Source organism: Thamnophis elegans, chromosome 16 (assembly GCF_009769535.1).
Source record: "Thamnophis elegans isolate rThaEle1 chromosome 16, rThaEle1.pri, whole genome shotgun sequence".
NCBI classification, from domain to species: Eukaryota; Metazoa; Chordata; class Lepidosauria; order Squamata; family Colubridae; genus Thamnophis; species Thamnophis elegans.
Window position 1 is genome coordinate 6,396,184 of NC_045556.1, and position 12,891 is coordinate 6,409,074.

The window sequence follows — 12,891 nt, forward strand, 5'->3', positions numbered from 1 at the left end:
GCATCTTAACAGAACACACACCCTGAGAGGTTTTAAGGGTCTTACCCCCACAGTATTTGTTACCAGAGAGTAAGTCATCTGTGTACCAAGTTTGCTTGAAATTGCTCGAAGCGTTCCACAGTTATGCTGGAACACACATACACACACACACCACACACAGAGCTGTTTGTGTGTGTATGTATGTATGTATGTATGTATGTGAGTTCAATAACATGGGAAAAATAATATATAGAAGGGATTTTAGTTAAATCACCACATTTTTTATTTATACAAAACAAAACTCATCCGATACACATACTTCTCAATTTTAGTATATGTTCTGCCGAAGTGAGCACATACGTACTTCTCTACTATGAATATCATTAGTAGTAAATTCCACCATCAAGGGATTGGTGAAGGAAGATGAAATCTGCTCCTCTCTTAGGAGAGAGCTTCCACGGGGTTCAAAAGCGGCAGGAAAAACAGAAGTCATACAAAAGCAGCTGGATTCTACTCAAAGTTATTTGTTTGCAGAATATACAAATAGATCCCTCTGGTTGCCATTCAACAGAACAGTTGAGTGACGAGTCCAGAACTCACACTAGCAATAGCACGCTTATATACCGCTTTGCAGGGCTTTGCAGCCCAGTCTAAGCGGTTTACAGAGCCAGCCTCTTGGCCCCCAACAATCTGGGTCCTCATTTTACCCACCTCGGAAGGATGGAAGGCTGAGTCAACCTTGAGCTGGTCAGCATCGAACTGTTGGCAGTGGGCAGAATTGTACTGCAATGCTGCATTCTAACTGCACATCATGGATCGATGGATGGATGGAAGGAAGGAAAGAAGGAAGGGCAATAGCAATAGCACATGGATTTATAAACCACTTCAGAGAGATTTACAGCCCTCTATAAGCAGTTAACAGAGTCAGCATATTGCCCCCCCCCAACAATCTGGGTCCTCATTTTACCGACCTCAGAAAGGATGGAAGGCTGAGTCAACCTTGAGCCGGTCAGGATCGAACTGATGGCAGTCTGCAGAATTAGCCTGCAACACCGCATTCTAACCACTGTGCCACCACGGCTCGTAATGCAACCAAAAAGTAACTCGGCCTCACTAGAAAAATATTAAACTACAAAGGGCTTACTACTCTCAAAAATCTATAGACATCTCGTAGTAGAAACTTAATAAACTCACTTCTCTTCCTGTTGGGAAGGTCCAGGGAAAGCTACTCAAACCTTGCCCCTATCTTTCATTAGCCGACGTGTGGAATGTTAAGGAAACCACCCAACTCCTGAGGATCTGCTCAGCTAATTGTGAGCGAGAGGACTGCTACACTCTTTGGTCTGGTGCAAAGTTTGTAGGACGCAAAATGCACTTTGTCCCTATGCATCCAATAGGTTGAATAGGCAGTTCCAAGTTGGCCATTTCTTCAAGATTCCTCGGCTTGTGCGATGGGTTGAGTCTGCTCCTGCGGTTTTAGAGTAGACGAGAGTTCCTCAGGAGGAGGAGGTTCGTCGGGTTTAGGGGCCAAAGGTACGGAAGGAACCTTTGCCAGGTGTGTTGTTGAGCTTCCAATAACTGGAGGAGGAGAGAGAGCACAAAGCAGTGATACCTATATCCTTTGCTTCCGATTAAAAAGCGGTGAAACGCATACTGATATTACCGCTTCTTTTATGATGCTGGAAGGTCAACATTCCTATCCTTCGTTCCTGATCTCCGCCACTTATGTTTATTTTATGGATCTGTTATGCTTTCTATTACCAAAGGACCGGAAATATGGCAAAGGACCTAAATTGCCACAGATGTTGGAGACATCTGGATGTCCCTTTAGGATTAGTTTATATTTTGCATTTCTTAACCGCCCATCACCCTCAGAGAAGGGGGTGTACGGAAGGACACAATTAGGGCTTAGTAGTCAGTGAAGAATTTTTCCACTTTCTCATTCTGCCCTGCCTCCCTTTTTCTTTTATTTGCTTCCTCCTTTAATTAAAAAGTTCCCTTCTGCGAAGCCGAGATTTCATCGGAGGTTTTTCCCTCTTATCCTTCCCCTTATTTGGGGGAAGAGTTCTACTGCTTAATGTTTTTTTGACCCCTGTTGTGCTTGTGGCCCCAGTTGTGCTTAAACTGTTGTGGTTTTTAACCCTTCTATGCTGCCGGCTAAGACGTTGAGTTTGTCGATCAGAAAGGTCGGCAGTTCGGTGGTTCGAATCCCTAGCGCTGTGTAACGGAGTGAGCTCCCGTTGCTTGTCCCAGTTTCTGCCAACCTAGCAGTTCGAAAGCACATACAAATGCAAGTAGAAAAATAGGAACCACCTTTGGTGGGAAGGTAACAGCATTTCGTGCACCTTTGGCATTGAGTCATGCCAGCCACATGACCACAGAGACGTCTTTGGACAGCGCTGGCTCTTTGGCTTTGAAATGGAGATGAGCATCGTCCCCTAGAGTCGGGAACGATTAGCACATATGTGCCAGGGGAAAACTTTACCTTTACCTTATGCTGCCTGGAGTCACTTTTGTGAGATGGGAGGTGATGTGATGTAAATAGTTATTTGTTTTAAACACTTATATAGCCACCCATCTTTCAATCCGGGCAGCTCCCAATCGAAATAGATAAATAAATAACTGATATGAAGAAGACACAGCTATGGAATCAAGATATAATGCTCTTCCTATCTCTAGTTATGGTCACCCTTCCTTTTAATCTAGGCAGGAGAAACACTAGATACAAAGGTGTGGCTAAACCAGGGTTCTCCAAACTTGGCAACTTTAAGTCCTGTAGACTTCAACTCCGAGAATTCCCCAGATGTGCCAAAGTCTTAAAGTTTAAACCAACCATTGCCAAGTTATGTCAGGAGCCAAGCTTGATTGAGTAGCTCCTACTTATTGGACTTCTTGAGAAGAACCGAGAAGGCAGGACGGATTCTGCTTGTCAACGAGGGCCCGAAGACGTACCTTGACTCATGGTCTTTGCGTAGCCAGCCGCAGAAGACATGGCCTGCCCCAGAGCTTGATTGGAACCCAATGGCTGCGCACTGGGTGCAGCCCCTCGTGGCTTCGGTTTTGAGTCTTTACCGGGTTTATTCCAGATCGCAACCTCTCCGAGCTGTAAGGAAGCGCCCAGCCTCTGGGCTATGTCCACCATCTGACCACGTAAGAGTAAAAGAAGAAGGAAAATTCAATGCCTGGTCAAATCTGGCCGCTGTTCTGACCGAGGCTTCCCAAGAGCCTGAAGCAAACTCCTTGTCCCGACAAAACCCCCTTTTATTAATTGTCTGTGAATTCTGCTCCTTTACATCCAGCAAAGTCTTTCAAGGGAGGATTTACAGTCACAGACCTTCTCTGGCTTGGAGAGCTGCCAGGCCGAGATCTACAAAACTTGGCAAGGAGTCTTGGAGAGTCACAAACCAATTAAGCAAACTAATTGTCTCCTGCAAACTCCACTCCCCTTCCGCTCCTCTTTTATTCCCTCTGGGAGGGGCCATTCATCGTCCACCTGTGGCCTTACTCCCAAGTCAACCCCTGTTCTTTAGCTGTTCCCTTCGTCTGGCAACTCTGCACATGCGCACACTGGGAACAGGCTCCAGCTGTTCATCTTCCTCACTGATGCCTGATTCTGAAGGCAGCTGATAACTGGCATACGGCTCTGGCCCCCTCTCTGCCCTCCGACACAGAGCCCTCCTCAGAGCCTTCCCCAGACTCCAGGACTGGCCCATCTTCCTCCCCAACCACTGTCCGAATGTACTGCCAGCTCCACTAGCTGCTGGCGGGCCACAACAGTGGCAGATTTCACCCGAGCCTTGCGCCAATTTTTGCCTTCGCTGAAGGAAATAAGAGAACCACGAGAGATGCTTATATATCCATTCAGAAAAAGGTCTCAATTTATCGGCGGTTGCCAGAAGCCATTTTAATATTTGAGAGGGACACAAATTGAGTCCTCTGACATTTAATAAGGTAGAGGTTTAAGACGCCCACTCTCAGTAACAGAGGTATCTTCTCTAACAGAAGACCTCTGATTTAAGTCAGCCACTCCGCTCCCCTGCTGTGGAAGTTCCCATTAGTAGTTTGCAATCAACATACCTCGGGGTCAAAATCCAGCGTGCTCCCTTTTAACGCATTAACCTTTCTTTGCATCTCGTAGTATTGGGCAACAGCTTCCTTCTTATCACCTTGATTGTATAGCAGGATTGCGTAATTCAGACTGATGAGTGGGTTGCTCCTGTAAGAAGAAACACAGTTTTAACCTTGAAATAACAAACCTCGGGTTTATTTGGCCAGTCACTAGCAAAAGTAGACAAATGCGACCAACTGCGTTGTAGTCCCCAAATTCTTTCACACAGCAAGTATTACAGAGGCTTGATTTAAGGCCGTGGATCAGAATACGGATAGGAAGAGAGAGAATAGTAAAATAACAAGAGTTGGAAGGGACCCTTGAGGTCTTCTAGTCTAACCCTGTTTGTTCTGACCCAGGCTTCCTTAAAAAGCAAGAAGCAGAGTCTTGGTCCCATTAAAACCCCTCTGATTTACACGACTGTGAATTCCTTTCATTCACCATCAGCAAGGCTTAGCAAACAGTCTTTCAGAGGAATGTTTATGAACACAAACCTTATCTCATTTGGAGAGCTGCCAGATAACTAGTTTCCAAACGCAGGCAAGGCAGCACTTGGCACAGAGTCTCTTATAGTCACAAAGAGAACTTTTCACTCTTGAAACGACCGAATGAATGAATGGTTTCCTGCGAAAGCCCCCTCCCCATTTGCTCCTCTTTTGTTTCCTATAGGAAGGGCCAATCACCTCCAAGGTGTGGCTTTACTCCCAAGTCAACCCTGCTCTCTTAGTTGTTCTTGTCTTCTGGCAGCTCTGAGCATGCACACACTGGGAACAGGCTCCAGCTGTTCCTCTGCCTCACTGCTGTCTAGCTCCCTCTCTGCCTCCGACGCAGAGCCCTCGTCTGAGCTTCCCTCAGCCCCCAGGACTGGTCCATGTTCCTCCCCAACTTCCTCACTGTCCGACTCTGCTGCCACCAGTGGGCCACAACACTGGTCAAGTAGGAGACATTATACCATTCTAGACAAGTGGCTGTCCAGTCTCTTCTTAAAAAACCTTCAGTGATGGAGCATCCACCACTCTTGAAGGCAACCAGCTCCACTGATTAATTGTTCTCACTGTCAGGAAATTTCCCCTTAATTCTAGGCTGCTTCTCCCCTTGGTATGTTTTCATCCACTGCTTCTTGCCCTGCCTTCAAGTGCTTTGGAGAATAGCTTGACTTCCTCTTCTCTGTGGCAGCCCCTCAAATAGTGGAATCCTGCTCTTCTGGGAGTTGAAGTCCACAGCTCTTAAAGTTGCCAAGGCTGGACACTCCCTGCTCTAACAGCATCACTTCCCATTGAGCTCAGAAGATGCCCTCCCTAACATTAAGTAAATAGAGAAGACGTACGTGTCCAGCGACAAAGCTTTCTGATAGGCTAGCCTCGCATTGTCAAGATCTTCAAGATTTCTCAAGGCAACTAAAATAAGGAAAGAAAGGGGGGGGGGGAAACCAGAAGGGTTTATTATTTTCCTAATACGGAAGAGTATTGAATTATATTTTACCGGTGAACCAATGACACTTTCAATTTAAAGAATGAACCTCGTCCTGACTCGTAACGGTGAAATGATCTTAGCATAATTGTTTTAAGAAGATCATTAATAAGAACTGTATGTCTAAAATATTATTATCGATGCATGATTGTAGCAAAGCAGATGTTTCTGGAGGCCAGGAATCAGAAATTTAAGTAAGGAGGCATGGAGGGCAGGTGCAGCATGGATACTGATACTGACCTAGGTTTCCACAAAAAGCAGGAGGCAGATTCCTGGTCCCGACAAAACCCCTTTCATTAAACAAAGGTGAATTCCTCTCATTCACATTCAGCCAAAGCCTGGTAAACAGTCTTTCAAAGGAATATTTATGACTACAGACTTTATCTAGCTTGGAAAGCTGCCATGTAAGTATTTTCCAAATGAGGTGCGGTGCAAGGAAAGATTGAGCACAGAGTATCTGAGATTCAGATCTGATTCAATGAATGAACAAATTGTTTCCTGCAAAAGCCCCCTCCCCTTTCGCTCCTCTTTTATGTCCTATGGGAGGGGCCAATCACCTTCCACCTGTGGCTTTACTCCCACGTCGACCCTGATTTCTGAGCTGTTCTTTTCTTCTGGCAGCTCTGCGCATGCACACACTGGGAACAGGCTCCAGCTGTTCCTCTGTCTCACTGCTGCCTACCTCCAAAGGCACCTGATCACTGCCAGACAGTCTTGGCCCCATCTCTGCCTCTGATCCAGAGCCCTCGTCCGAGCCTTCCCCAGCCTCCAGGACTGGCCCAGGCTCCTCCCCGACCTCCTCCCTGTCCGAATCTGCTGCCAGCTCCACAGGCCACTGGTGGGCCACAACAGATACCTGCTAACAACATATAAAGTTCTGCCAGTTTTGGCTGGAGATGGACAGCTGCGCTGATGAAGTAGAAGGCGGAGGCGTATTGGTGCATCGTCAGGTGGACCAGTCCGAGGTTGTACAGGGTCTTCCAATTAAAGGGTGCGAGGTAGTTGGCCCGTTTCAGGCAGCTGATGGCCTGTGGAAGAACATTGTTTGGTCAGGATTACCCATTAGTCTCCGAATCCGCTTCAAGGTGCTGGTCGCTACCTATAAAGCCCTACATGGCATCGGACCTGGGTACCTGAGAGACAGCCTCCTGCCAATCACCTCCCATAGACCGATCAGATCTCACAGGTTAGGTCTCCTCCGGATTCCATCCGCCAGCCAATGTCGGCTGGCGACCCCCCCCGGGGGAGAGCCTTCTCTGTTGCAGCTCCAGCCCTCTGGAATGATCTCCCTGTCGAGATCCGGACTCTTACGACCCTCCCGGCTTTCCGCAAAGCCACCAAGTCCTGGCTGCTCCAGCAGGCCGGGGAGGGGGGGGGGGCTGTGAAACATCCAGCCCCGCGGAAATTGTGAATGTTGCGGTTTTGTTTTTAAAGTGTTGTCTTGGTCTAGTCTTCCCCCTTCCCTTGTCTATTGTGAGCCACCCGGAATCCTTCGGGAGTGGGCGGCATACAAGACAAATAAATACAATTACAATAAATACAGGAGGGGAGAATCCCTGGATGTCCCCAAGGCCACCTACTGGGCCTTGGCTGCCTCTTCAACACAACACGGTCCTTCTCCAAAAGAAATCCTACTCTTCACTTACAAACCGTGGCTAAGGTGAAGAGAACGAGATGTAATTCAATCTACTCTGATTGATCCATCCACTGAGAGACAATTTGGTGTCTTGGTTAAGGTGCTAGCCTAGAAACCAGGAGACTGTGAGTTCTAGTCCCGCCTTAAGCATGAAAGCCAGTTTGGATGAATTTGGGGCAATCACCAGGAGACGGTGAGTTCTAGTCCCTCCTTAACCCTGAAAGGCAGCTGGGTGACCTGGGGCCAATCACCAGGAGACGGTGAGTTCTAGTCCCACCTTAAGCCTGAAAGGCAGCTGGGTGACTTGGGACCAATCACCAGGAGACGGTGAGTTCTAGTCCCACCTTAAGCCTGAAAGGCAGCTGGGTGACTTGGGGCCAATCACCAGGAGACGGTGAGTTCTAGTCCCACCTTAAGCCTGAAAGGCAGCTGGGTGACTTGGGGCCAACCACCAGGAGACGGTGAGTTCTACTCCCACCTTAAGCCTGAAAGGCAGCTGGGTGACTTGGGGCCAATCACCAGGAGACAATGAGTTCTAGTCCTGCCATATCCATGAAAACCTGCTTCCCCCTTAAGAATCCCATCAGTGCCGAGAGTAAATCCAGGGGCATACAGAGGTACATGAGTGCCATGGAAGAAACACATGCCTTTTTGTCTTGAGCTGAACTGGAGAAGGGAAAAGGACAATTTCCCTTGCTTTTCCTCTTCCCCAGTTCCAGGGTGCTCCCAACCCCAGCAACAGGGCAATCTGTGGATCGGGGTTTGGGTGGCACAGCAGAAGCTCCAAAGGTGTGACATACAGACCAGAGTTCATTCATGGTCATTTATTTTATTTTATTTTTTGCTAGAAAAGAGCCCCGTCGAGTGTTGAATGTGGCCATGTAGCTAAATAGTTCAGTTTTTTTTTTAAAGAAGGAAAGAGGTGTCACAGTTAATTGCTTAACGGGGAAATGAATCCTCTTGCAACGGGGATGCTCCTCGCCTGGAGCAGCTGCATAATCAAACAGCGCCTGTGCCCCTCCGAGGCGGATGGCCCCAAGCCCTCAAGAACGAGGTTGGGGGGGGGGGGTCGGTGACGGAGAGGCTCTGGCGCCTGATCGAGTCTTCGCAAATCCTTCAAATCAGGAGACTCTGGAGAGAAGACGCCAGAGGCAGAAGGCACGGGGAGAGGGAGAAACAGCAGGGGTCCCTTCCTTCTTGTTTCTTATTTTCTCCAAGTGTCGTCTGAGGGTGAGCAAGATATTCCCTCCTCCCCACTCTCTTCCTCTGTATGTGTGTGTGTGAAGCCCCCCCCCTTCCCCTCAGCCAGAGGCCTTGAAAGGAAAGCAATGCACCAGAAAATAAATTGGGTGAAGAAAGGGCACCTAATTTCCCCACGCCCAAGGAGTCCAGTCGCAAGAGAAAAACAGGCAGGTAGTCCTCGACTTACAACCATTCGTTGAGCCACCGTTAGAAGTCACAACGGTGTTGGGGAAAAAAGGGGCTTACGGCCGGTCCTCACACTTAACGACTGTCACAGCGTCGACATGGTCACGCGATCGACATTCACTTGGCTGCTTGGTTGTTGTTATTTAGGACGGTTGCAGCGTCCTGGGGGTCAACATTTGAGCCACCTTCCCAGAGAGCTTTTGGCAAGCAGGGTCAATGGAGGAAGCTGGATTCATTTAGCAACTGCAGGGATTCACTTAACAATCATGGCATGGTGGCGCAGTGGTTAGAATGCAGTGTTGCAGGCTAATTCTGCTCACTGGCAGCAATTCGATCCTGACTGGCTCAAGAGTGATTCAGCCTTCCATCCTTCCGAGGTGGGTAAAATGAGGACCCAGATTGTTGGGGGCAAATAGGCTGACTCTGTAAACCGCTTAGAGAGGGCTGTAAAGCACTGTGAAGCAGTATATAAGTGCATTTCCTTCCTTCCTTCCTTCCTTCCTTCCTCCCTCCTTCCCTCCCTCCCTCCTTCCTTCCTCCCTCCCTCAGTGGTTAGAATGCAGTATTGCAGGCTAACTCTGCCCACTGACATGAATTTGAATCTCCCCAGGCTCAAAATTGACTCAGCCTTCCATCCTTCCGAGGTGGGTAAAACGAGGACCCAGATTGTTGGGGGCAAGAGGCTGACTCTGTAAACCGCTTAGAGAGGGCTGTAAAGGACTGTGAAGCGGTATATAAGGCTAAGTGCTGTTGCTCTTCCTTCCTTCCCTCTCCCTCCCTTCCTTTCTTCTTTCCTTCTGGTTAGAATGCAGTATTGCAGGCTAACTCTGCCTACTGCCATGAGCTTGATTCTCACTGGCTCAAGGTTGACTCAGCCTTCCATCCTTCCGAGGTGGGTAAAACGAGGACCCAGATTGTTGGGGGCAAGAGGCTGACTCTATAAACCGCTTAGAGAGGGCTGTAAAGGACTGTGAAGCGGTATATAAGGCTAAGTGCTGTTGCTCTTCCTTCCTTCCCTCTCCCTCCCTTCCTTTCTTCTTTCCTTCTGGTTAGAATGCAGTATTGCAGGCTAACTCTGCCTACTGCCATGAGCTTGATTCTCACTGGCTCAAGGTTGACTCAGCCTTCCATCCTTCCGAGGTGGGTAAAATGAGGACCCAGATTGTTGGGGGCAAATAGGCTGACTCTGTAAACCGCTTAGAGAGGGCGGTAAAAGCACTGTAAAGCAGCATATAGGTCTAAGTGCTATTGCTATTTTCCTTCCGTCCTTCCTTCCTTCCTTCCTTCCTTCCTTCCTTCCTTCCTCCCTCCCTCCCTCCCTCCCTCCCTCCCTCCCTCCCTCCCTCCCTCCCCTTCCCATGGTTAGAATGCAGCATTGCAGGCTAACTCTGTCCACTGCCAGCAGTTTGATCCTGACCGGCTCAAGGTTGACTCAGCCTTCCATCTGTAAGGCACTGTGAGTGCGGTATATAAGTCTCAGTGCTTTGCTATTACTTCGCTATTAAAGGTGTAAAATTGAGCACGACTCCCTTAACTGCCTGGCTTAGCAATGGAAATTCTGTCCCCAATCGCGGTCGTAAGTCAAGGACTACTTATATACACCTCCCGGCCACAGAGGAGGAGAGAGAGTCAAGCGGGAAACGGGAGGGAGAGAATTTCTGTTCTTCCTCCTATCGAAACATGCAGGGAGGGGACAAGTAACAGGAAGGCAAGACGCTCACCGCCACGTATTTCTTTTTGCCAAAGAAGCACATCCCGATGTTGTTCCAGAGCAGGGGGCTCTCGGGAACGGTACAAGCCGCGATCCGGTACTTGCTGAGAGCCATATCGTAGTCCCCGTGGGTTTGCATCATACTGCCAGCTGCCAAAATGGCCTTTGAAAGACAAGAAGCCCCAATGAAGATGGCCAGCAAAAGAAACCTTGAACAGATTAAGAGAGTTGGAAGGGACCTTGTAGGTCATCTAGTCCTAGTAACAATCCAATCCCAATTTGTTAGTTATTGCCACAGTTCACTCCATTCCTCTGGTTGGGAGACCTCCAGAAGGATTCTTTTTTTCCTTTGGAGGATCTGTGGAATTTCGGCTGGGTGGGCGGTCTTCTCCGCGGTGGCCCCATTAGCTCTGCTATTGAATTGGGGTATTGGGAAGGACTGTAGGTCTGCAAATTAAGGTAAAGATAAAGGTTCCCCTTACACATATCTGCTATCGTCCCCGACTCTAGGGGGTGGTGCTCATCTCCATTTCAAAGCCAAAGTGCCAGAGTTGTCCGAAGACATGTGTGGTCATGTGGCCGGCATGATTCAACGCTGAAGGCGCACGGAACGGTATTCCCTTCCCACCCAAAGGTGGTCCCTATTTTTCTACTTGCATTTTTACCTGCTTTCGAACTGCTAGGTCGGCAGAAGCCGGGACAAGTTAACGGGAGCTCATTCCGTTATGCGGCGCTAGGGATTCGAACCGCCGATCTTTCTGATCGACGAGCTCAGCATCTTAGCCACTGAGCCACTGCGTCCCACAAAATTATGCATATACCCACATATATTATATGCGTTTACCACCCTCTCATTCTGGTTCTTTCATTTTTACTGCAAGCCTCAACTATCCCATTCTTGCTGTATCCAACCTACTTCCCCATTGCTGCTAAGATACTCAGCTCTGATTTTCCATGTAACAAAGGGGACAGAAACCCGTTTCACACCTTGCTGTTTTTCTGCTAATTTCAAAAAAATAAAAATAAAAATAAAACATTCATCACTCTGAACGTTTTTACCCTCATTTGCACACGTTAATATTTCTCTGGTTTCCAGTTTTTTTGTAAATAGCCTAGCAAGATAAATTAATGGACTTGTCATGTATGCATAACGGGCAGTTATTCATTCTCTAACCTCTAACAACCCATCGCATTTGTACATTTCATCGTAAATACATTAAACCAACAAGGGGATATATGATATCTTAATTCCGTCTTAGCATCAAGCCATTTGTTAAGCAATCCATGCATTTTCAGGCCTCCTTTCCTTCCGCCTTGGACTATTCCTCGGTGCACTCAACAATTAATTTTATGCAGGTACAAAAACACTCATAACTTGAGCTTCTGTATCTATTCTCCAACTTACCTTATAGTTGCAGGGATCGAGGGTAAGAGCGTTTCCAAGGTATTCAAAGGCCTTCTGATAAATCTCAAGCTAAGAAAAGAATAAAAATGTGTAAAGGACTTGACATATTTATCCCTGTGGATTATTCTACTGTCATTGCATCTGGAGAGAGGCATTCTGTTCTGACCCAGCCTTAACAGAACCACGAAACAGACTCGTCCCGAAAACCCCCCCCCTTTATTTATCTACCCTGAATTAATGGCATTCACACACTAAAAAGTGCAGGCAATAATCCTTCAAAGGGTTAACTGCAGTAAGAGACCGTATCAGTTCTTTGGGATACATGCTAGGCCGGGGGCATCCAGCCGCAAAGCTGTAAATTAAGTTCTGGCAAGCAGTCTCCGAGGCAGGAAACATGATAAGCAAATCTTGTGAAAGAAATCCCAACTGTTGTCTCCTACGACCACCACTCCCCTTTCCTTCTATTTATTCCCCAGCCAGGAAGGGGCCATTCAGCATCCATGTGTGCCTTGTTTCCCGAGTCGGCTCCTTATCCTCCGTTGTTCACCTCTCCTAACTGTGCATGCGCAAATCTGGAACAGGCCCCCGGCTGTTCTTCCTCCCCGCTTATCTCCAACTCTGATGGCAGCTGGGAAATGTCGGACGGCCCTGACTCTATCTCTGCTTCTGACGCAGAGCACTCATCAGAGCCTTCCCCAGACTCCAGGACTGGCCTAAGTTCCTCCCCAAACTGATCGTCCGAGTCTGTGCCAGCTCTAGTGGCAGCTGGAGGGCCACAACACATCCCTACATATTATATTTTGGGTTTAAGAGGAGAGTCTTCAGTTTACAAGTTAGATAAGAGGTGGAGGGGGCAACACAGTGGAGGTTTACTTTCAATGCAAAGAAGGGAAAAACATCTACTGCCAACTACAGGTAGTCCTCAACTTACAACAGTTCATTCAGTGACTGTTCAAAGTTGCAACAACACTGAAGAAAGGGACTTACAACTGTTTTTCACCCTTGGAGACCCTTGCAGCGTCTCCAAGGTCATGAGATCAAAATTCAGATGTTGGCAATGTACTCATATTTATGATGGCCGCGGAGTCGTTGGGTCATGCGACCCCCTTTTGCGACCTTCTGACGAAGCAAAGTTCACAGGGGAGCCAGATTCG

The 12,891-nt window shown here is 47.9% G+C and overlaps 1 protein-coding gene across 4 annotated transcripts in view; it reads right to left on the reverse strand.

The window, feature by feature from the left end:
* Positions 1 to 985: 985 nt before the first annotated feature.
* The window catches only part of LOC116519624 (Bardet-Biedl syndrome 4 protein-like), a 41,489-nt gene continuing 29,583 nt past the window's right edge, over positions 986 to 12,891 (reverse strand). For all 4 annotated transcript variants that reach the window (XM_032233593.1, XM_032233590.1, XM_032233591.1 and 1 more), the window contains 7 exons: positions 11,738 to 11,806; positions 10,343 to 10,495; positions 6,414 to 6,585; positions 5,415 to 5,484; positions 4,057 to 4,195; positions 2,932 to 3,121; positions 986 to 1,557 (listed from right to left, as the gene is read on the reverse strand). In XM_032233593.1, coding sequence (XP_032089484.1) covers positions 1,409 to 1,557; positions 2,932 to 3,121; positions 4,057 to 4,195; positions 5,415 to 5,484; positions 6,414 to 6,585; positions 10,343 to 10,495; positions 11,738 to 11,806 — 942 coding nt within the window. In that variant the 3' untranslated portion in view covers positions 986 to 1,408. The remainder of the gene's footprint in view (positions 1,558 to 2,931; positions 3,122 to 4,056; positions 4,196 to 5,414; positions 5,485 to 6,413; positions 6,586 to 10,342; positions 10,496 to 11,737; positions 11,807 to 12,891) is intronic.